The 24877-nt window shown below is 42.6% G+C and overlaps 2 protein-coding genes across 2 annotated transcripts in view; both read right to left on the reverse strand.

The window, feature by feature from the left end:
* Positions 1–4531, reverse strand: part of TEX11 (testis expressed 11) — a 247613-nt gene extending 243082 nt beyond the window's left edge. Inside the window, exons 1-2 of the mRNA XM_049643926.1 lie at positions 4183–4531; positions 3361–3418 (exon numbers count right to left, since the gene is read on the reverse strand). Coding sequence (XP_049499883.1) covers positions 3361–3397 — 37 coding nt within the window. The 5' untranslated portion in view covers positions 3398–3418; positions 4183–4531. The remainder of the gene's footprint in view (positions 1–3360; positions 3419–4182) is intronic.
* Positions 4532–15540: 11009 nt separating this feature from the next.
* Positions 15541–19788, reverse strand: SLC7A3 (solute carrier family 7 member 3). Its single transcript, XM_049643927.1, has 11 exons — positions 19361–19788; positions 18807–18965; positions 18446–18623; positions 18129–18241; positions 17780–18002; positions 17465–17604; positions 17262–17364; positions 16857–17017; positions 16503–16669; positions 16053–16161; positions 15541–15915 (listed from the first exon to the last, which is right to left on the reverse strand). The coding sequence occupies exons 1-11, from the start codon at positions 19728–19730 to the stop codon at positions 15785–15787; spliced, it is 1854 nt and encodes a 617-aa protein (XP_049499884.1). The 5' UTR covers positions 19731–19788; the 3' UTR covers positions 15541–15784.
* Between the last annotated feature and the right edge of the window lie 5089 nt (positions 19789–24877).

Raw genomic sequence — 24877 nt, forward strand, 5'->3', positions numbered from 1 at the left:
AGAAATTGAATCAGTTATCAAAAATCTCCCAACAAATAAGAGTCCAGGACCAGATGGCTTCCCAGGGGAATTGTACCAGACATTTAAAGCAGAGATAATACCTATCCTTCTCAAGCTATTCCAAAAAACAGAAAGGGAAGGAAAACTTCCAGACTCATTCTATGAAGCCAGCATTACTTTGATTCCTAAAGCAGACAGAGACCCAGTAAAAAAAGAGAACTACAGGCCAATATCCCTGATGAATATGGAGGCAAAAATTCTCAATAAGATACTAGCAAATCGAATTCAACAGCATATAAAAAGAATTATTCACCATGATCAAGTGGGATTCATTCCTGGGCTGCGGGGCTGCGGGGCTGGTTCAACATTCACAAATCAATCAATATGATACATCACATTAATAAAAGAAAAGATAAGAACCATATGATCCTGTCAATCGATGCAGAACAAGCATTTGACAAAATTCAGCATCCTTTCTTAATAAAAACCCTCGAGAAAGTCGGGAAAGAAGGAACATACTTAAACATCATAAAAGCCATTTATGAAAAGCCCACAGCTAATATCATCCTCAATGGAGAAAAACTGAGAGCTTTCTCCCTGAGATCAGGAACACAAAAGGGATGTCCACTCTCATTGCTGTTGTTTAACATAGTGTTGGAAGTCCTAGCATCAGCAATCAGACAACAAAAGGAAATCAAATGCATCAAAATTGGCAAAGATGAAGTCAAGCTTTCCCTTTTTGCACATGACATGATATTATACATAGAAAATCAGATAGACTCCACCAAAAGTCTGCTAGAACTGATACATGAAGTCAGCAAAGTCGCAGGATACAAAATCAATGTACAGAAATCAGTTGCATTCTTATACACTAATAATGAAGCAACAGAAAGACAAATAAAGAAACTGATCCCATTCACAATTGCACCAAGAAGCATAAAATACCTAGGGATAAACCTAACTGAAGATGTAAAAGATCTGTATGCTGAAAAGTATAGACAGTTTATGAAGGAAATTGAAGAAGATATAAAGAAGTGGAAAAACATTCCGTGCTCATGGATTGGAAGAATAAATATTGTCAAAATGTCAATACTACCCAAAGCTATGTACACATTGAATGCAATCCCAATCAAAATTGCACCAGCATTCTTCTCAAAACTAGAACAAGCAATCCTAAAATTCATATGGAACCACAAAAGGCCCCGAATAGCCAAAGCAATTTTGAAGAAGAAGACCAAAGCAGGAGGCATCACAATCCCAGACTTTAGCCTCTACTACAAAGCTGTCATCATCAAGACAGCATGGTATTGGCACAAGAACAGACACATAGACCAATGGAATAGAATAGAAACCCCAGAACTAGACCCACAAACGTATGTCCAACTAATCTTTGACAAAGCAGGAAAGGACATCCAATGGAAAAAAGACAGTCTCTTTAACAAATGGTGCTGGCAGAACTGGACAGCAACATGCAGAAGGATGAAACTAGACCACTTTCTTATACCATTCACAAAAACAAACTCAAAATGGATAAAGGACCTGAATGTGAGACAGGAAACTATCAAAACCCTAGAGGAGAAAGCAGGAAAAGACCTCTCTGACCTCAGCAGCAATTTCTTACTTGACACATCCCCAAAGGCAAGGGGATGAACTATTGGGACCTCATGAAGATAAAAAGCTTCTGCACAGCAAAGGAAACAATCAACAAAACCAAAAGGCAAGCAACGGAATGGGAAAAGATATCTGCAAATGACATATCGGACAAAGAGCTAGTATCCAAAATCTATAAAGAGCTCACCAAACTCCACACCCGAAAAACAAATAATCCAGTGAAGAAATTGGCAGAAGACATGAATAGACACTTCTCTAAAGAAGACATCCGGATGGCCAACAGGCACATGAAAAGATGCTCAACGTCGCTCCTTATACAAACACAAATCAAAACCACACTGAGATACCACTTCACACCAGTCAGAGTGGCTAAAATGAACAAATCAGGAGACTATAGATGCTGGAGAGGATGTGGAGAAACGGAAACCCTCTTGCACTGTTGGTGGGAATGCAAACTGGTGCAGCCGCTCTGGAAAACAGTGTGGAGTTTCCTCAAAAAATTAAAAATAGATCTACCCTATGACCTAGCAATAGCACTGCTAGGAATTTACCCAAGGGATACAGGAGTGCTGATGCATAGGGGCACTTGTATCCCAATGTTTATAGCAGCACTTTCAACAAGAGCCAAATTATGGAAAGAGCCTAAATGTCCATCAACTGATGAATGGATAAAGAAATTGTGGTTTATATACACGATGGAATACTACGTGGCAATGAGAAAGAATGAAATATGGCCCTTTGTAGCAACGTGGATGGAACTGGAGAGTGTGATGCTAAGTGAAGTAAGTCATACAGAGAAAGACAGATACCATATGTTTTCACTCTTATGTGGATCCTGAGAAACTTAACAGAAGACCATGGGGGAGGGGAAGGAAAAAAATAAAGAGGTTAGAGAGGAGAGAGCTAAAGCATAAGAGACTCTTAAAAACTGAGAACAAACTGAGGGTTGATGGGGGGGTGGGTAATGGGTATTGAGGAGGGTACCTTTTGGGATGAGCACTGGGTGTTGTATGGAAACCAACAGGACAATAAATTTCATATTAAAAATAAATAAATAAAAAATAATAATAAATGACAAGCATTAATGAAACATCAACCTAATAGATTTATAGCCATGCTGGTTAAAACATACTTCACTATAATATGAATATGAATGCATCACAGGTCTAATCATGTTCCCAGAAAAAAGGAAATACCATAAACTCTCTCATGTCTGGTATGATTGAGGAATCTGGTGTTCTGGTCAAATCAAATTGCTTTTGTTTATTATGATTTCCCATAAATACCATACATGGATTACCAGTTTTCAAAATAATTAAGATACAATAAAATGCACTTAAACTTAAAACTATGCAGAAAAAATAAATAAATAAAACCACACAGGATAGAATTTATTTTTAACTGTTAATTATGCAAGTCACTTCAGGATCTTCCAGTAATATTTTTAATGCACTTTCAGCACAATTGATATCTAATTCAGATTAAACCATTGTTATTTTGCATGCCATAAAAATTGTCAGAAAATAATCGATGAGTTGTGAATTGTTTCCCTGTACCAGCTTATAAAAGGGTTCCAGTGTCGTAAACATCTATGTTGTTTTTCCTGTACATAAATGAGAAACTTTGGACCTAAATTTGGAAAATTTGGACCAAAGTGATAAAATTCAGAAACAAAATCCATTTAGAGGATCTTAGATAAGGCAACAAACAGTGTGACATTTTTCTTCATTAACATCTAAAGCTATATACCTTTAAAGTCCATGAAACGAAAATCCGTTTCGTCCATTATTAAATCTCTGGCTCAGACCTATGAAATAAGAAAATATTTTCAATATTCTGTCCTTTATCCTCAATAAATTTCTTTTCAAATTTTCCAGTTATTTGTTATCCTAAGGGGTAAAATGCTGAAGAAATTTTAAAACCCTGAAAAATCAGTTAATGGGGGGCCAGAGCCAGGCTGCCGCAGCGCCAAACATGCGCGACGCCCAACAGGCGCGGCGCCAGGCTGCGGCAGTCCAACGGGGGCCAGGGCTCAGAACCCGATCTGGGGTAAATTTTCATAATCCACCCCACGACAAGGAAACCAGGGCCCGGGGTATCCTGTGATTGGTCCGGCTGATACACATTGCCTCCTAATTGGTTCAAAATCCCCCCCCCTCCACTGCCCACACGTTCAAAGTATCCAATCACTCACTGTCTTTTTTCCCCGCTCTCGCAGAGCCAGCTAGCGCCTTCAGCACCCCGCCCCCAAAAAATCTCCGACCCTCCGGCTTTAACAGAATTTTGGTCATTCATATCCAAACTTTTACCTACTGCTTCCAGTGGCCGCGAACCAATCCCATACTTCATCAAGTAAAAAAACAAAACAAAACAAAACAAAACAAAAAACTGCCTTTGCCCATTTTCCTTCACCTGAGAGTCAGCTACAGCAACTCTGTAGTTCAAAACCACTGCCTCAGGGCCACTCTAAAAAGTGTTTAAATGAGGGCCACATCTTCCTTCTAGTTATAAACCACTCAACTAGCCCATGGCTGACCCACCTTTAGCCCTTCTACCTACTAAATCACGCACCTCAGTGGAGAACGCCACGGCCGAAGCCTCTTCTCCACAAACTCCGTGCACAGTGCCAGTCGACGCTCAGAAGGCACCTCCCCCGATTGCGACGTCACCAATGCCACGCCCAATTGGCCTTCACCCATGATGGGGAACGTAAGCGTCATAAGCGTCTAGGCCCTTAAGTCCAGGGGTTGCAGTTTAGAGAGCCAGGGTGAGAATCACTGAGAGTAAGGGAATGTCGTGCAATAGCGGAAGTATACTACAGTTATTGAGAGAGGGGTGCAGGCAAGCAGAGCAAGCCTTCCAAAGAAAAAGGAGACAGGGATGGAGGGAGGGGAAAGAGAGAGGAAGGAAGAAAGATAAACAATGTTGCCCACTAGTTTTAGATTGCTAAAGGTCAGAAATATCAAAAGTAGATGGGTGCCTGGGTGGCTCAGTTGGTTAGGTGTCTGACTCTTGGTTTCAGCTCAGGTAATGATCTCATGGTTGGTGAGTTTGAGCCCCGCCCCCCCCCCCACCACGTTCTGCCCTGATAATGCAGAGCCTGCTTGGAATTCTCTCCCTCTCTCTTTGCCTCTTTCTCTCTGCATCTTTCTCTCTCTCAAAATAAACTTTAAAAAAATTAAGAAGAAATATCAGAAGTTGAGAGGAATGAAAAACCCTGTAGTTCCAAAACATGTTTCTGCTGCCATGCCTTTGTCAAATCGGAGGGAAATTAATGATTCCCCTGCAAGGCTCGCAGTAAGGGCAGGGGTCCCATCCATTTCCAAACAAATGGTTTTAAGGATGAGAGTGGAATATATAAAGAAACATGTTTGGTTCCGGCTAAATCTATGGAGTGATGCTTGCAACCAAGGAGTGGCCTTTTACTGAAATCTCTATTCAGAGACAACAGGGTTAAGGCATGAAGCCTCCAAATTTGGGGGGAAAATTCAAAATCAAAACATTAACAAGCTTTCCGTCTGTTCCCTCACATACCCCTCTTTTAAGTCTTGTGTACCTCAGTCAAGCCAGATGTGAAGCTGGCTAGCAGGATTAAAAAAAGAGGTTGTGGCCTCAATTCTGGGAACATTGAGAGTTTCCTCCTGACCCTGACAGTCTCAGAGTCAGGCATTACTTATCATGGAAAAGATGGAGTTTCTAAAAATAATTTCTTTTCCCTCTTCAAAATTCTCTGCTAGATCACATAGTACAGTGAACAAAAAAGGGAAAAGAGGGAAAGTACAGCTATTACTCTTCTTCTTTTGCATCCTGCAATTTGGTATTCATTTTACAATCCTAGATTGCTAAATTTGGGGAAGAAGTCTGGTGGAAAAGGGCGGTAGAGTATCACATAGTTGACTGAATCCTCATGCACCACATACTCTGTGCTAGCTGCTTACAGTCTCACTGCCTCAATTTTTGCCTCTGTAAAATAGAAATAAAAGTAGTTCTAGGATTCTTGTTCAATAGAATAGTATACACAAGGCATCTAGAACAGTGGCTAACATATAGCAAATATTAGTTCCCGTTATTGTTCCCCATTTCCCTGTTGACAAACTAAGGGCTCCCAACTTCCATCATCCCACCAAGGACCCTGGCTCTACCATAACTTCTTTGTTCATAAATGAACAGGGAACAGGGAGAAAATTAGACCTTGTCTGTCAAGCCCAGGGTGGTCCTTTCATATACATCTTAGAGCTCTTAGTGATTAATAATGTCTGTAGTAGGGGTGCCTGGCTAGCTCAGTCAGAAGAGCATGCGGCTCTTTTTTTCTAATTTTTTTAATGTTTATTTATTTATTTTGAGAGAAAGCACGAGCAGGGGAGGGGTACAGAAAGAGAGAGAGAGAGAGAGAGAGAGAGAATCCCAAGAGGCCTCCTTGCTGTCAGCACAGAGCCAGACACAGGGCTCCATCTCACGACCCTGAGATCATGACCTGAGCTGAAATCAAGAGTTGGACATTTATTTTCTTCAAAAGTTTTTTGATGTTTATTTATTATTTTTGAGAGAGAGAGAGACAGAGTGCAAGCAGGGGAAGGGCAAAGAGAGGGAGACACAGAATCTGAAGCAGGCTCCAGGCTCCGAGATGTCAGCACAGAGCCCAACACAGGGCTCGAACTCACTAGCCATGAGATCATGACCTGAGCCAAAGTCAGACACTCAAGCAACTGAGCCACCCAGGTGCCCCTCAAGAGTTGGACATTTAACTGACTGAGCCACCCAGGCATCCCAAGCATGCAACTCTTGATCTTGGGGACATGAATTCAAGCCCCGTGTTAGGTGTACAGATTACTTACAAAATATAATGTCTGTAGTAGAATGGATATTGTGTTATCCAAGATTATATAAGGCATACAAGAATCAAATGGCTCTATTGATTAATACTGGTTGTAAATATGCCGCCAAATTCAGGACTTACTGAACTGTTACCACTCCATTGAAAGGGCCAGTGAATAAAGAAAAATATGCAGAAAGGGTGAAACCCCTTATGTCGTCATATGGGTTTCTCCAATGTTTTTGTTTTTGATCTAGATAGCCTCCCTAGATGTTACAAGTAAGGAAGAAGAATTAAAAGAGAAAAAAAAGTAAAAGAAAGAAGAGGAAAGGGGATAATAAAGGAAGCAGGTGCATATTAAGGATGTGCAAGAATGAGTAGTGAAATGCCATTAAATGGCACTCAACAGGCTGTAGCTTATCTTCCCTTACCCTAGCATAAACTATAAATTTCATTCTCCTGCTCTTTGACAAATTATTGCAGAAGTGGTGAAATAAATAGCACATAAGACAGGTGAACAGCTCGGACTCTAATGAGAGCTTATTAAGACTCTCATTAATAGAGTAGGTTAAAAGAGAGTAAGCAACCAAGAATACAAATTAGTTAATAAGGTAGCATTACACCTTGTTAAAAAAAAAAAAAACAAAAACACTTTCCCAAAAAACATGCAATTATAGTCAGAAAAATTCTAAAAACGACAGTGATAATGGAGTAAGGGAGAGAAGCTGGCTCTACCAAATATTAAAACTACTGTAAACAGGGGTGCCTGGGTGGCTCAGTTGGTTAAGTGTCGGACTTCAGCTCAGGTAATGATCTCACAGTTCATGAGTTCAAGCCCGCATCAGGTGACAGCTCAGAGTCTGGAGCCTGCTTCAGAAGCTGTGCCTCCCTCTCTCTCTGCTTCTCTCTCTCTGCTTCTCTCTCTCTCAAAAATAAAATATTAGGAAACTAGGTCCCCGCCTCACTTCATATACCCAAATAAATACTGGGCAGGGTGCCTGGGTGGCTTAGTCGGTTAAACATACAACTTCAGTTCAGGTCATAATCTCATAATTCATGGGGTTCAAGCCCTGCATCGGGCTCTCTGCTAACAGCTCAGAGCCTGGAGCCTGCTTCAGATTCTGTGTCTCCCTCCTTCTCTGCCCCTCCCCCGTGTTCTCTCTCTCTCTCAAAATAAACATTAAAAATAAATAAATAAGGAGGGCACCTGTTGGGATGAGCACTGGGTGTTGTATGGAAACCAATTTGACAATAAATTTCATATTAAAAAAATAATAAATAAATAAATTAAAATAAATGAATAAATAAACAAATACGGGATTAATCAAAGATTAAATTGAATCATAAAATTTCTCAGAGAAAATATGGGTGAATATTTTATAAACACAATGGCAAGATGTAAACATCATCCAAAAACCAGAATCAAAAAGGAAAACTAGTAACTTTTACAACATAAAAATTAAAATTTTCTGAGGCACCTGGGTGGCTCAGTCTGTTAAGCATGCAACTCTTGATTTCAGCTTAGGTCATGATCTCATGGTTCTTGAGTTCAAGCCTACATAGGGCTACATGCTGATGGTACAGAGCCTGTTTGGGATTCTCTTCTCCCTCTCTCTCTGCCGCTCCCCTACTCTCTCACTCTCAAAAATAAATAAGTAAAACCTTTAAAAATAAATAAATAAAATCTTCTGAATGGCATTAGAAGCAAGGTTGAAAGATAAACCACAGACCAGAGAAAGATTTTTTCAACATATATAACAGATAAAGAGTTGCTATATCTAACATAAAAAGAGTTCTTTAAAAAAAGCTCTTAAAATTAAAAAGACAAATTACTCTAGAAAATATATCAGAAAAGGACATGATCAATTTACACAGGAAGAAACATATATGAAAAGATATTCAACCTCACCAGTAATCAAAGAAGTGAAAATTAAAACAAGGTAAGATTTTATCATTTATCAGATTGGCAAAGGTTGAAAGGAGGATTAACAATACCTCAAATTAGCAATATAAACAAAGCAGGCACTCTTGTGCACTGTTGGTAGGAGTACAAATTATTGCAACTTTTCTGGAGGGCAGTTTGACAATATATATCAAAATCTTACATGTGTGTACTATTACCTAACAATTCTTCTCCTAGAAATCTTCCCCAAGATGAAATTGGAAAAATTTGCAAAGATAAACAGAAACATTCACTGAAGCATTGTAAACCACTTAAATGTTCATCTAGTTAAATGTGGACTAGTTATACAACTTAAGGTAATTAGTGCCATACAGTGGAAGACTTACACAGCCTCTAAAAACACTTCTGTGAAAACAATCTAATGGTATAAAACTAGGGAGATGCCTATATGCTACCATTGAGCTTAAAAAAGAAAAAAGTCAGCAACTGCTCAAAAAGATGTAATTATATAGATCTGAGTGACTAAAAAACTCTTGGGATGCTTTCCACCTGGGTATGAACTGCATAAATCATAAAAAGAAACGAAAGGAAAAGAAAAAGTTTACAGAGAAGGTATACACTTATGTAAAATTGTATGAATATTTCAACAAAAATATCTGGAACAGTATTTACCAAAAGGTTAACAGTGTTTATCTTCTGAGTGGTGGAATCTGGGAGAATCTTTACTTTCTTTATATTTGTAGTTTTCAATTTCCTACAATGAACATATATTTTTATCATTGGGGAAAAAAAGAGAAGCTATTTTAACTTTTTTAAAAAATAATCTTTTGAGTCATTTTTAAAAATGTTTTTAAGTAATCTCTATGCCCAAGTGTTCGACTGGGGCTCAAACTCATGACCCTGAAATCAAGAGACGCATGTTCTACCAATTGAGCCAGCAAGGTGCCCCGAGAAGCTATTTTCATTTAAAAAAATCCACAGGAAGATGAGGGAGTTTTTATCTGATGGGCATGTGTTTTCTCAATAAAATATGAGACAAAGTCAATAGCAGAGAGTAGGAGGGAGAGACTTGAAGAATGTGAATAAGGTAAGAAACAGTTGTTTCAGAGTTCTGGGGAATCAGTGAGAAAAAAAAGGTTCCCCAGTAGTCTTGAGGACCTAATGAAGGTTGATCATCATTAAGCTGCCCAATATATGATTATCTCCAACAATCCTGGACAGCACAGGTGTGTTATTTGGATTCCTCTGGGGAGCAGGGTGTAAGTACTCCAGAGTATTGCCTAGGGAGGTGAAGATATTTGCAAGACTCATAATGATAATAAATTCAGGAATTTAAGTGGGTAAGGGAGCAAGTGAAGACTGGAGGAAACCGATAAAAAGAGACAATGTATGTGGGAGAGGAGAATGAATTAAGGAATTCATGAGGTCAAAGAATTATTGTAGTGGGGTTACTTCTGATGTTTGAATTAGTGATTTCAGAGGTGTACATTCCGACAAGATCTAGAGTATAACCATGTGACTGGGTAACTGAGGTGTAATTCATTGAAGCAAATCACAGAACCACTCTTTCCTTCACATGTTAGAACATGCATCGACACACTTCTTGCCCTGAAATGAATGGCCATCAAGAGTCTGACTGGAATCTATCTTTCCTGCTTTATTTTTCCACTTTATCCCTAAGCAAAATCCTAGGCTGTAGGCAAACTGAATTATGAACTTTCCCAGTTTCTTGTCTTTGTGCACAAGTTTCCCTCTTCCTGAAACACTCTCCCCACGATTTCTGAAATTACATATTTTACCTATCCTTTGTGCCCCAATTAGCCTCAACCTCCATGAAGATTTCCCAGAACTCTCTGATGTGAACTCTCATGCATACCTCTCTTAGGACACTCACTATTTCCTGCTCTGTCTTTATACATATTTGGGCCATTAGACCACGCCTAAAGCAATTTTCTACTCATCTTCAAGCATAACATCCTACAGAGATTATTCATTGACGGCTTAAATATTTCTCTTTTTACAATGTTTATTTTTGAGCGTGAGAGAAAGAGAGAGAGACACACACACACACAGAGTGTGAGCAGGAGAGGGGCAGAGAGAGAGGGAGACACGGAATCTGAAGCGGACTCCAGGTTCTGAGCTGTCAGCACAGAGCCTGATGCGGGGCTCGAACCCACAAACCATGGGATCATGACCTGAGCCGAAGTTGGATGCTTAACAGACTGAGCCACCCAGGCGCCCCCAACAGCCTAAGTATTTCTAAAGTGTGGTTATGATAGTCCGTCCCCCTTAATCCACAGGAGATATCTTCCAAGACCCCTAGTAAATGCCTCCCAGATAGTCTTGAACACCATATATACTGTTTTTTCCTATACATACACACCTATGATAAAGTTTAATTTATAAATTAGGCACAACAAGAGATAAACAATAAATATTAATAAAATAGAATAATTATAACAATATAAGTTATGTGAATGTGGTCTCTTTCACAATATCTTGTACTGTACCCACCCTTCTTCTTGTGATGATGTGAGATGATAAAATGCCTCCATGATAAGATGAAGTGAGGTAAATGACATAGGCATTGTGATGCAGTACTATGGACCTACTGACTATACATCAGGAAGACCATTTGGTTCCAGACCAACGATAACTAAAACCATGGAAAGCTACAGATAAGGATTATTTTGTATGGAGCCAAACATTTTTTAATAGTTGGATATTTATTTGGACATCCTTATATGTATTAGGAAAATACTTTGCTTTCCATGTATGATAGTGGTAAAATGTTTTCCTTTGAAAATCAGTGTATTGGGGTGCCTGGCTGGCTCAGTTAGAAGAACATGCGACTCTTGGTCTTGGGGTCATGAGTTCAAGCCCCACATTTGTTGAAGAGATTACTTAAATAAATAAAATGTTTAGGGGCGCCAGGGTGGCTCAGTCAGTTAAGCATCTGACTTTGGCTCAGGTCATGATGTCGCGGTTCATGGGTTTAAGCCCCGCAGTGGGCTCTGTGCTGATGGCTCAGAGCCTGGAGCCTGCTTCAGATTGTCTCCCTCTCTCCCTCGCACGCATGCTGTCTCTCAAGAATAAACATTAAAATTTTTTTTTGCCATTTGCAACTACATGGTTGGAACTAGAGAGTATTATGCTAAGTGAAATTACTCAGTCATAGAAAGACAAATATCATATGACTTCCCTCATATGAGGACTAAGATACAAAACAGATGAACATAAGGGAAGGGAAGCAAACAATATAAAAACAGGGAGGGGGACAAAACATAAGAGACTCTTAATTGTGGAGAACAAAGGGTTGCTGGAGGGGTTGTGGGAGGGGGATGGGCTAAATGGGTAAGGGGCACTAACGAATCTATTCCTGAAATCATTGTTGTACTGTATGCTAACCAACTTGGATGTAAATTTTTAAAAAAATAAAAAAAAAATTTTTAAGAAAACTTTTTAAAAATACATATAGAAAATAAATGCATTTAAGCTTTAAAAAGTGAGGGTTTTTTAACATTACAAGATTACACAAATAGAGAAAAATTCATGAAAGTCTAAGGTTTGGGAAATATTGCACTGAATGAAAAAAGACTAGAACACCAAATCAGAGAAGTAGTCCCTCCTTCACAAATGATTTACTTAAAAAAATTTTTTGATGTTTATTTATTTTTGAGAGAGACAGAGTGCGAGCAGCGGAGAGGCAGAGAGAGAGGGAGACGCAGAATCCGAAGCAGGCTCCAGGCTGAGTTAGTTGTCAGCACAGAGCTCGACGTGGGGCTGGAACTCAGGGACCATGAGATCATGACCTGAGCTGAAGTCAGACACTTAACCCACTGAGCCACCCAGAACCCCGCAAATGATGTATTTAAACAGTAGTTACAAAGTGTATTCACTTTGTTGGCAATCTTCTTTTAAGCATATAAATACAAAAACTGCCCATCCTAGAAATTCCCTTCAGATGTTGGCCTGAAATGCTGTATCCACTTCCTCACCCTCCATTTACTCAACCCACTCCAATGTGGCCTCCACTCCCCACCATCTGACCAAAACTACTCTTGAAATAGTTTCAATGAACTACTAACTGACAAAACCAATGAACCCTTTTCTGTCCTTATTTAACTTGACTCCCTAAGGCAGCATTTGGCATTGTTGACTGTTCCTGCAAAGTGCTTTCCTCCCTCCTTCCACCATCACTGTCCTGTATCTTCAGTCATTCCTTCTCTTTTGTGCTGAGTCTTCCCCCTCTATCCCTTAAATGTTAGAATTCCCCCCAATCTTTTACTGTTATGATATAAAAGGAATGAAAAAAAGTATTGTTTGTATCTGGGTTAAAAAGAAAAAAACAACTGAAAGTACAGAAGAAAACCCAGAGGTTAAGTTTGCTATATATTTTCCCAGAAAATAAATAATGTATAAATACATCCTCTTTTGCACTTTCACACAAATGTTCTGCACCTTGGGGGTTTTGTTCCTACTCAATAGTATATCTTGGAGATCTTTCCATATCACCTCTTGGCACATATAATTCTCATTTTTTTTACTGGCTCTATAAATATTTCAATGAATTAATGCATTGTAACTTAACTAGTTCCTTGCTGATGCACACTAGGTAGCTTCCAAGTTTTATTGTATTATACTGTCACAGTACATATCCTTATATATATGTAAAATGTTTTAAATTCCTGTAAGTGGAGGGGTGCCTGGGTGGCTCAGTCAGTTAAGCTTCCCACTTTGGCTCAGGTCATGACCTCATGTTCATGGGTTCGAGCCCCGCATCAGGCTCCAGGCTGACAGCTCAAAGCCCGGAACCTATTTCAGAATCTGTGTCTCCCTCTCTCTGCCTCTCCCCCGCTTGCACTCTGTCTCTTTCTCTCAAAAAACAAAACATTAAAAAAATTAAAAAATAAATAAACCCCTATAAGTGGAGCCATCAGATCCAAAAGAATGTTTTTAATTGTTATATTAGCAAATTACTCTCCAAAAAAGTTACAAAAATGTACATCCCCATGATGCAGGAGACTGCCTATTCTCCCTCACTTTTGCCAACACCTAGTCATTGAAATGTTTTGCTGTGGGGCACCTGGCTGGCCCATTCAGTACATCACAGACTCTCAGACTCTCAATCTTGGGGTTGTGGGTTTGAGCCCCACATTGGGTATAGATTACTTAAAGATAAAATCTTAAAAAAAGTTTGTTTTGCTGGTCTGTAAGGTAAGAACCGAGATCTCATTGTTGTTTTGATTTGCATTTCTTTAATGTGTGAGACTGAGTATCTTAATATTTGTTTGGTGTTATATGTTTTTTCTGAAAACTATTTACATCTTTTATTCATTCATCAGGTGATTCATCATATTGATTTGTAAGAGCTCTTTATATATAAAGAAAATTATACAATTTATGCTACAAAAAAATTTTTTTAAGTAATCTCTACACACAATGTGGGTCTCAAACTTACAAGCCCAAGATCAAGAGCCACATGCTCTACCAACTGAGCCATCCAGGTGCCCCCAAAATTTTCTTCACATACATGTATGTCCTGAGTTGATGCCCCCTCAATTTGTAACTCTAGCCCAGACTTCTAACCTAGCTTCAAGTTCCAATTATTGATTACATTATCTTCACCCGTAGGAAGCTAAATTTACATACTTATAAATGAGCATATCGAACTGAATTCATCTTTCCCCCAATATGCTCTTCCTCTTTTGCTATCTCAGCTAATAATTTGATCATTCGATCAGAAACTCCACCCAGAAACCTAAGCCATCTGCTTCTCTCTTACCCTACATCCAACTGACCGAGAACCCCCAAATGATCACAATTGTCTTCCTAATTACTACTAGCAATGTCACACAATGGTTAAAGAGCATAGACTGCAGAGTCAGGCAGAACTGGGTTCTGTATCCTGGCACTGACCATTCCAAGTTATGTGATCTAGAGCATATTTTTTACCCAAAGCCTGTCCCCGTCATCTGTAGAAATGAATTTTCGTAACTTCTATATCATAGAATTATTGCAAGGACTAAATGAGACTGTATGCACAAGGGCTGGCATATCATTAATACTCAACAAATGGTAACTATTAGCTCACTGCTCTAGCTTCCCCCAGCCTCTTCCAAGCCATCCTCCTTGCTGCTGCCAGACTAACAAATCCAACCATCTTCCTTACTTAGAATCCTTCAGTAACCTGCCCGCCTCCCCTCCACACACACACCACTTATAAAGAGAGTACCTAAATTCCTTGGTCGGATATACAAAAGCCATTCATATGGTCTCTGCTGTATTTCACAACCCCCTATACGCTACCCTCCAGCCACACTGAACTATGTGTCATACCTCCAAATACAATCTGCTCTTTCACCATGCACATGGCTTTGTGCACACTATTCACTGACAAGTGAACCCTTCCCTCAGTCCACTTCAGAAATACCTATTCAAGACTTGGGTCAAGCACGTCCGTTGTGCTTCTGTAGCACTCAGCACTTACCCTGCCCTGGTCCAGGTCACATTGTTTCATGTTCACCTGCTTGTCTCCTCCCCTGGATTTTTAGTTCCTTGAGGGCAGGGACTGTTTTATTCACGTTTATAACCCTAGGATACAGCATGGGGCCTAGCATTTTAATAAGAGCTCCACGTATGTTTGTTGAAAAAATGGACAAATGAATAGTTCATGGTGTGAGCAAAAGCTCTGACCTCTGTTCCCTTACTACTTCTATAGCAATCACTATCTAGACATACATACAGTCCTTTACCAGTTACCCCCCTATTGTCCACCCCTCCTCCCGGCAGTGCCAAATACCCCAGCCAAAATTTCTGTTGCCCAGGAAATCACAAGAGTCTGGGTCTGGTCCAACTAGAAGGGGTGGAACAGAAGACAATGGTCTCAGTGTAGGTCCCAACCAATGCCAGTGTTGAGATCAGAGTCCACCCCCAAATCCCAAAGACAACTGTTGCTGTCCTACTTATTTAGAATCTAACCTTTAGTACAGCAAGAGGGAAACCTATCTCAAGATCGTTCCTTCAAGTGTGACTAGACTTGACAAGTGGTCACACCACCCTCCTCAAAACCTGAGCCAACAAGAAACACACACAGGCACAAGATACTTTTGTGGTGACTGGAGTGCACAGAGGACACTCATCTGAAGCTCTCCACACGGAAAGTCAGGCTCCACATCATCTCTAGCAAGCAAAGAACAAGACATAGTTTCTTTTTCTAGTTTCCTTTAATAATAACTTTGTAAAAGCCAGTAAGCAACTACAGACACAATTGAGAAGTAGACCAGTGTAAAAAAAAAAGAATGAGGCACAGCAAAGACACATCTTTCACTCCACGATAAATACAGAGCTCTAGTGTTCCCCCACCAACATCCCATGGGAGGCCTAGCTTCCCATGTGCTCAAGAGTACTCTCCATTATTGTGCAGGGGGACCAGACAGCATTCAGGTATGACGATGTCAAATCGAAGGTGTACAGGCACTGCTGAGATCAAGGTCTAAGGTTTTGGCTCTAGACTTGAGTGGAGGTTGGTCACTCTTAACCTCTTCCAGGCTGTGGTGGATCCCATAGCCGAAGTAGATAGCAAACCCTAGTGGGGAAAGGTAGCTGTGAGGTAGGGAAATAGTGACCTGTAAAGGCTTAATAGGTCTCCCTACTTGAGACCAAGAGGGAAAAGCATTGGGATAGGATACCCAAGAGGACTACCCTTCCCAAGTGGATACCTACCAATCAGCATCCAGACCCCAAATCGGGCCCAGGTGCCAGCTGTCATCTGCATCATAAGGTAAACATTCACAAAGATGCTCATTAGTGGGAGAAGAGGCAAAGCAGGTACCTAGGAACAAAGCAAAATCTCCTTTGTAGATACCATGCGGTGACCTAGAAAGAGATCCCTAAGGCCAGGAAATGGAGGGTCCAACTCCTACTCATATTGTGTATTTCAATGCCCACTCACTGAATGTACATCGTATAGGACTCCAAGAATACAACGTTTGGGGAAATAGAACTGGAAAGGAACTATGGAGAGTGAGAGAAGAAGTCATTGGCCTAGGTATCTCCTGTATCTTTCCTTTCTTGTCCAATGAAAGAACACTTACAAACTCTATTAGATCACAAGGCATCTGGAGACTAGTCTTCTGACATGGGTTGGTAGGTGGAAAGAAAGAGGTCATTTACCTTAAAGTGAAGGGGAGTGGAGCTCTGTGGCTGTCTCCAAATGACCCCAGTGATCCCAGTAATGAGCATCAGGAGGAGCACAACCACTGCAGTCCACACTGGGTCTCCAGAAAGCAGTGGAACGGGCCACTTGGTCAGCACCAGGCAAAGAAGAGTCAGCAGCAGAGCTTCAAGGGTCAAGTTGAGAAACATCAAAACCAACTCTTGAGACCAACACGTTAAGACATTAGGCCACCCCATTCCAAGGAGGGTCACCGTTCTCTCTAGGCTGTCCTCGGTCACCAAATGCCACACCCTCTCTCCCCCCATCATGCTGACCTCAAAGCCACCCCAGAGAAAATTTCTATCACTCACCAACCAATGAGGAGCAAACATAGACAACTTGGCCAGAGAGTGGAGTGGGGTTGGAGTTGAGTGGACAAAATAGTCCCTGTAGGGTCAGCTTCTCGGCTTCAGCTGTCTTCTCCTCCTGCAGCTCCACCTGATCCTCCTCATTCTTCACCTCAGACTGATACCTGAGGCAAGAGTAAGAAGGCAGTATTAGGAACAACCCTTAACCACTTGAGCATCTTCTCGCAGGCAGCTGAAGCTCCCACGTAAGCCAGAAGGGTGGAAGCTCCTTTTGGCGGGGAGGAATATCCATATTCCTCCAGGAGAGTCAGGATAACGAAGGCAGAGGAAGGAGGAGGGAGAACACATCCCCATCACTCCTCATCCAAGAACAAAAACCCAAATCCTAGCTCACAGAGGGAGTCTCACCTGAGGATGAGGACACAAACAGCCACCAGGGAGTAAGCAAGCAGGGTCCCAATTGACATAAGGTCCACAAGATCAGCGAGCTCAAAGAGGAATGCCATGAATGCTGGAATCGATGGGCAGAAAGCAAGATGTGAGGGAAGCCAAAAACAAAGTTGAGGGAATCGGTCAAAGAACGAGGGGAAGGACAGAGACAACCGTTTTACCTGCAACAATGCCAGAGACCACAGTGGCCACGATGGGGGTGTGTGTGCCGCTGTGGATCCTGGCGAGGACACGGAACAGGAGGCCATCCTCTGCCATCGCATAGATCACCCGAGGCATGGGGAACATAGAGCCCAAGAGGCTGGAGGGAGGAATGCCCAGAGTGGCGTGAGGTGACTGCAATCTCTATCCCCTGAGCCTGTGAGGTTAAGGAGTCTCCCCCTTCTCCTCACAGCCCTTTTAAGGGTTCTTCTCAGGTACCAAATGCTCAAGCCTAAGACTCTGACTGCAGAGGAGAACAAACGTTTGCCACTGACCTGGTAGAAAGAGCACAGAGGGATCCAATAGCCACAACATAGCGGGCAGGGGCCCATCCAGTGTGGAGAAAGGCCTCCGGCAGGGGGCTCTCAGGTTGAAGCTGGTAGTAAGGCATCATAAGCGTAAGTGCCGAAGAGACACCAAAATATGCCAAAAAGCAGACCAACAGTGAAATCACAATGCCCACGGGGATGGAACGTTGGGGATTCTTAGCTTCTTCGCCTGCAGGAAGGGGCACAAGTTTCTGAATCAGCTAAGCAGGTTCGCTCCTCTGCCACCCCCAATCTGCATGCAAACTGAGCATTCGCTGTGTCCAAGCCCCAGACAGAACCCGCATGACTGTGTTACCAGTGGTAGCAATACAGTCGAAACCAACAAATGCATAGAAACAGGTAGCTGCTCCATGGAGAATCCCCTCGAGGCCGAAAGGCACAAATCCTCCAGAGCCCAGAGGGCCCAGGCTAAAGTGGAAGAAAAGGGTGGAAAAGGTAAAAGGTGTGTTCAGCCAACTCTGTGCCTTTTCCCTAATGCCAAACTACTCAGCCAGGTGCTCAAGACCTAAGCTCCCATTCCCCCCCAACCCAATCCTGAATGCCTTAGCGCAGACGCCCCTGGCTCCCCGTCACGCTCCCAGCTCCGAATCTCCGGAGAGTGAATCTCCTAACCTATACGTGTCATTGAGTCGAGCCACGGTCAGTTTGTAGTCCTCTTCTGTGAGTTTCCAATTGTGCAAGTCCCCCTTAATGAAGCCAGAGACGATGACAAAACCAAGAACCAAAAGGTTCACCACTGTGAACACTTTGGTAACCAGGGCTGACTCACTGGCCCCCAGAGCCAGCAATCCTGTGGGAAAGAGGCAATCAGGACTCATGAAGTCCTCAGTCCAAGATTTGTTTCCCCGCCTCAGTGCACACCTTTCCTGCCCAGCGTCTCTGCTTTCTCACCATTATCACCTCCATCAAGCCCTTCTCAGGCTTGGTCCCTCCTAGCCCTGCCTCCCACCATTAACCCTGTCTTTTCCCTCACCGGTGAGCAACAACACAAGGCCCAGAGCAAAGAAGTCTGGATGTTCTGCGAGGACATAGGGAACATGCAGTGAGATGCTCCCCTGCAGGGTACGAGAGATGTGGTTCCCAATCAGGTTGTCGAAAGCCGAGCTCCAGGCCCGGGCCACACTGGCTGTACCTGGTAGAGCAGAGGGAGAAACAGGGGGTCAAGTTTCCTCCCTCCCCCAAATCAGTCACACAAATAATCCCTACTGTTTTCATCTATTCTTACTTTTTTTTAAGTAGGCTCTACGCCCACCGTGGGGCTTAAACTCACAACCCCTAGATCAAGAGTCACATGCTCCAACGACTGAGCCAGCCAGGCACCCTTAATCTTACTTTTTAAAAACCCAAACCAGTTAATTAAGGAAACCAGAGCAGAGATAAGTAGAAGGAACAATTTCTCCACCACACCTTCAACCCTCCCAGCCCCATAACAAACACATTTAAGGGTATTGGAGTCCTGTGAATGTTGAAGACTACATCACTTCACCACTTCCTGATTTGAAGCCCCTCCCTGCCCCACCATCTCACCGATGACATAGGAGAGGATGAGGTTCCAGCCAGTGGTGAAGGCCCAGAGTTCACCCACGGTGACATAGCTGTACAGATACGCAGAACCAGAACGGGGAACTCGGGCACCAAACTCCGCATAGCACAGTCCAGCCAACACAGAAGATAGAGCGGCCACCAAAAAGCAGATCACAATGGATGGTCCAGCTTTATCTTTGGCCACCTCGCCAGCCAAGACATACACACCTGCACCCAACGTGCTGCCCACACCCAGGGCCACCAAATCCAGAGTGCTCAGGCATCTGGCAAGGCGAGTGTCTGCCATGCCAGGCTCCAGGGTACGTCTGCGTACCAGCTTTTGACCAAATCTGCGAAGTGCGTGCCACAGCATTCTAGCTGGAATTGAAGAGGAGTCTAGGATCTGGTGAGAAACAAGACAAAAGCCCTTCAATAGGGCTCATTATCCCTAAGCTCTAAGAGTGCATTACAATACACACTCCACCAAGCCCAGGCGCGATGGGGGGGATGGGGAGGATATTCAAGTCTCTTCCTCTAACCTCAGTTTCTTCCTTTAACAAGTAGGAAAAATAATACCTCACAGGTTTGTAGGACTAATTTGCAGAAAAAGCAGGTGAAAGATCCCTATGGTACAGTGGCCTGGCACCTCATGGGTGTTCAGTCAGTATCCATCTCTTTCTCTGACGGAGAAACTAGGGTTTATCCTAGACCCCAACCCAGAAACCATGGAACCTGTTCTGTGTCCGTTTTCTGGCCTGTGGCTGCTTGGGAACTAAACAAACTCATCCCAGGGGCAGCCAGCAACTCTGGGCAGAACGCCCTTCTCACATCCACTCTCCACGTTCCTTTTCAGTGCTTACCCCAAGGGCTACTTAATAGGCAAGGTTCCCAGATTGCCCGGAGGGAGGAGAGGACCGACCTCCACTGCTGATCAAAAGTGAGCACCGACTCAATTCCATCCCTACTCACCCTGCCCACACCGTGTAAACCGTGCTACTGTCGCCCAGGGGAGTAAGCAAATGTTCCCCCACTCCCTCCCGCCTTGCTAGGCTGACCAGCAAGAATCAACAGTGGGGCGGGGCTTCGACATCCAAAGATTTGGAGATGCACCCCGAGAGGGGCCCCAGAGCAGCCTGAAATTGCTCGCACTAGAGACGGTTCCACCCTATGCCCCCTAACTCAGCTCCCAGATTCTTATGTCCCCGTTAGAAACGGTCTGGGGCTGAGGTGGAGACGGGAACCTTGGTTCTTGGGGCCGGGGTCTCGCCAGCAACAGGTCACGGCCGCGTTGATGTAACTGCATGCTCTGGTTGCCAGAGAATCCTAGGTATGCCCAGACCCTCGCCATCCCCTTCCGACACACTTGTCGGCCCCCAAGGCTTACCGGAGAGCTGTTGCAAGCCCAGGGAGAGGAGAGTCTCAAATCGGGTTGGGTGAGGCGGAGTTAAACCGAGTTGGGCTGGGGCTAGCGACTTCAGGTGCTCAGGCTTCAAAGCTGCTGCTTGGGGTCGTTGCGCGCCCAGCGCCCCCTTATATACATCGGGAGGCGGAGCCGGTAACGTCATGGAATCCCACCCCTAATCCTCCCTACACCACCTCTCTGTCTCTCTTTCTCTCTCTCCCTCTCATTCATTCACTCCTTGGCTTTGCAAAAAGGACTGCGTGCGGCCTGAGACTGCTTCCCACTTGCAACAGCAGCCCGGCGTGGCAAGGAGCGAGACAGGGGGCGGGGGAGGGGAGCCTTTTTCCATTCTCCGCGCTTATAGTCAGAGCAGGACAGTGAGACTGGCCTGGCCAGAGACTCCATGGGATTTTCTACCTTTATCTCTTAATGGTCAGAATCTGTGATTGGCGGGAGTGGGGGAGGGGGAGAAGTGGAGGAGGAAACAGCACAGGAAGTCTCCAACTCCCACTCCCTCAGTCTTCCTTGCCTTGCTTTTCTACACGAGGTTCCTCACCTCTAAAATCTTTCCCAAGGACTATACCAGATTATGGACAGCCATCTGACTCTGATCCCTCAGCTCTCACCCTCAGCTGTGGGCATTTCTATTGCAGTCAGCAAGAGAATGGAAGATGATTTCAACCACCACAGATAATTAATCCCATTTAGATTTTCAGGCCCCAGTCTCTCCATGGTGTATTTCTGGCTGCCTATAAATGTTAAACTATTAAGTATGAAATTGTAACAATATTGAATTATTGGAGGAAAGGGTGTGTTTAATCCCATTTTCCTGATGAGTAAGCTGAGGCTCAGAGGCATGATTCATCTGACATCACACCATAATTATTTGTTGACCATCTTACTGAGAAACCTGGCCTATTAGACTTCAATGCCTGCCTCCTATAGATACCATACTTAATTTGCACGAGAAAGGTGGCAGTGGGCGCTTGGGTGGCTCACTACCCGCCCAACTCTTGGTTTCCGCTGAGGTCATCATCTCACAGTTGGTGAGTTCCAGATGCTGATCATTCATCGGGCTGCCAGCTCACCAGGCAGAGCCTGCTTGGGATTCTGTCTCCCTCCAACCCTCTCTGCCCCTACCCCATGCACATGCGTGCTATAAATAAATAAATAAATAAATAATAAATCAAAGAAACTTTTAAAAAATGCACAAGCGGCGCCTGGGTGGTTCAGTCTTATCCCTTGGATAAATGCCTAGTAGTGCCATTGCTGGGTCATAGGGTAGTTCTATTTTTAGTTTTTTGAGGGGGACAGGCCCTTTTAAGCTAGGAGTTTCTGGGAAACAGAAGAGCTGAAGAATCAAAGAATGATCACATTTGGTGTCAGACCCATAATCCCATCCAATTTAGTCAGTTCTCACTAATAATGGAGCAACAAGGGTTGTGAAGGTGTGGTTCTCCTCCATCAAGACATCTCAAGTATTAAAAATGGATCCAAATATCCCTGCTCCCTTTTACGTCATCCGTTATGAATACGTCACCCATGAATCTGACTAAAATCTAAATCCTTTTATTTATTTTTAAATCATTTTAATGTTTACTTATTTTTGAGAGAGAGAGAGACACACACACACAGAGTGTGAGCAGGGGAGGAGCAGGGAGAGAGGGAGACACAGAATCCGAAACAGGCTCCAGGCTCTGAGCTGTCAGCACAGACCCCGATGCGGGGCTCGAGCTCACGAACCGTGAGACCATTACCTGAGCCGAAGTCAGACACCCAACTGACTGAGCCACCCAGGCGACCCTAAAATCTAACTCCTTTTAAAAGCAATTGGTATTTTCAGCTAGCTACATCTCCATTTTGGCATTCCATAAGTATTTATTGAGCACTGGCTATGTGTATAAGCAGCTAGTATAGCAACGAAAAGATTACAAAATAAACAAAATAAAATCCTTGTCAGGGCGCCTGGGCGGTTCAGTTGGTTAAGCATCTGACTCTTGGTTTTGTCTCAGGTCATGATTTCAGGGTTCATGAGTTCTGACAGTGGGGAACCTGCTTGGAATTCTCTCTCTCCCTCTCTCTCTGCCCCTCCCTGCTCGTGCTCTCTTTCAATAAATAAATAAATAAATAAATAAATAAATAAATAAACAAACTTAAAAAAAAAAACAATAAAGTCTTTACCAAAAATCTAGTTAGGGAAATAAAATACACACAATACGATTAAAACAGTTTTACATAATGGTTAGGAGTGGAGTCTTTGGAGTTAGATCTAGGCTAAAGTCCTTGCTCATCCACTGTGACCTTGAGCAAAATTATCCTAACATCTCTGAGCCTCAGTTTCTGGATATAATATACATATTTCATAGGGTTGTTGTGATGCTTAGGTGAAATTATGAAGTCAATACTTCCTGCCTGGCACATGGGCAGTATTCAATGGAAACTTATACATATTTAGAATAATATATTGGTGTGTAATATATATTAGTGTATAATCATCTGGCTGCTTAGATTAGCTGATTGATTCGACTATGAGATTGACAAACTGGTGTTGTAAATATTCAGGAAGAGGATATCAATACAGACTGGAATACATAAAGAAGACCTCTTAGGGGCGCCTGGGTGGCTCAGTCAGCTAAGCGTCTGACTTCAGCTCGGGTCATGATCTCGCGGTCCGTGAGTTCGAGCCCCGCGTCGGGCTCTGTGCTGACAGCTCAGAGCCTGGAGCCTGTTTCAGATTCTGTGTCTCCCTCTCTCTCTGGCCCTCCCCTGTTCATGCTCTGTCTCTGTCTCAAAAATAAATAAACGTTAAAAAAAATTTTTTTTTAAATAAATAAATAAATAAGAAGACCTTAGTTTGTAAGAGGTTGAGAAGAGGTTGGCAGGGAACTTAAGGTGAGCCTTGAAGGATGAAAGGTGGATGAGCTCTGGACCTACAGAGGCATGAAGTAGCATAGACAAGCTTAGCAAGTGTAGTGTTTGTTAGTCAGCAGTGAAAGATAAGATTGGGTAATGGACCACTCCCTCTTGGAGTAATAGGTGTCATAAATTTATTATCCAATATGTAAACGGTAATACTTACCTTTGGTCATAAACTCACACCAATGAAGTCGAACAGTGGACTTAATAGGTACTCAATTATTCAATAAAAATTTGGTCAATGGAGTCACGTGGGTGGCTCAGTTGGTTAAGTGTCCGACTCTTGGTTTTGGTTCGGGTCATGATCTTAGGGTTCATGAGTTTGGCCCCTGCATCAGGCTCTGGGCTGACAGTGTGGTGCTTGCTTGGGATTCTCTATCTCTCTCTGCCCCTCCCCTGCTTGCTCTCTCTCTCTCTGTCTCTCTCAAAAATAAATAAACAAACTTAAGAAGTTAAAAAAAAATTTTGGTCAATGAAATAGAAGCATCAGGAGGTGCCTTCCAATCCTAGGATTCCCAGATTTTGTGAACAACTATCACCATTGACCTATCCATCCCTTTCATGAATTTGTAGAATTCAACCATATTTCCTTCCACAGCTTTTATATTTCCAGAAATTCCATGGTGCCCTCAATTATTATGGACTTCCTCCAACTTCAATATCTCTTTCTTGTAGTACAATGGCCAGGTGTGAACACTAATCTTTTTCCTTAAAGTAAGCTCTACACCCAACATGGGGCTTAATATCAAGAGTCACATGCTCTACTGACTGAGCCAGATGCCCCCAAACATTAAAGTTTTTGTTTGTTTTTATTATAAAAGAATTTAACACTAGTGAAAACTGCAAAAATTCACTAATAATTCCTAACAGACCAACTCTTTATATTTCTGTATGTTCTGTAATGATCTTTCGTTGTTGTTGTTATGGTCTTTGTCTATATTCAGTTATCATACAATTTTGCATTCCCTTTTTTTCATGATCAAATATTTTTTCTAATTACTACTTCTGTTCAAAATTATCATTGTTAGTAGTTGCATCATATTCCACAGCATTGATGCAACATTACTTATTTAACCATTTAAACATTTATTCAGGTTGTTTCCAGTTTTCCTTTATTCTAAGAAATACCTTCATTAACACAATGTCTCTATTTACTTGAATTCCTTTCTTAGGCTTCATTCACAGGAGTGGGATTATTGAGT

This window comes from Panthera uncia, chromosome X (assembly GCF_023721935.1).
Source record: "Panthera uncia isolate 11264 chromosome X, Puncia_PCG_1.0, whole genome shotgun sequence".
Lineage (NCBI taxonomy): Eukaryota > Metazoa > Chordata > Mammalia > Carnivora > Felidae > Panthera > Panthera uncia.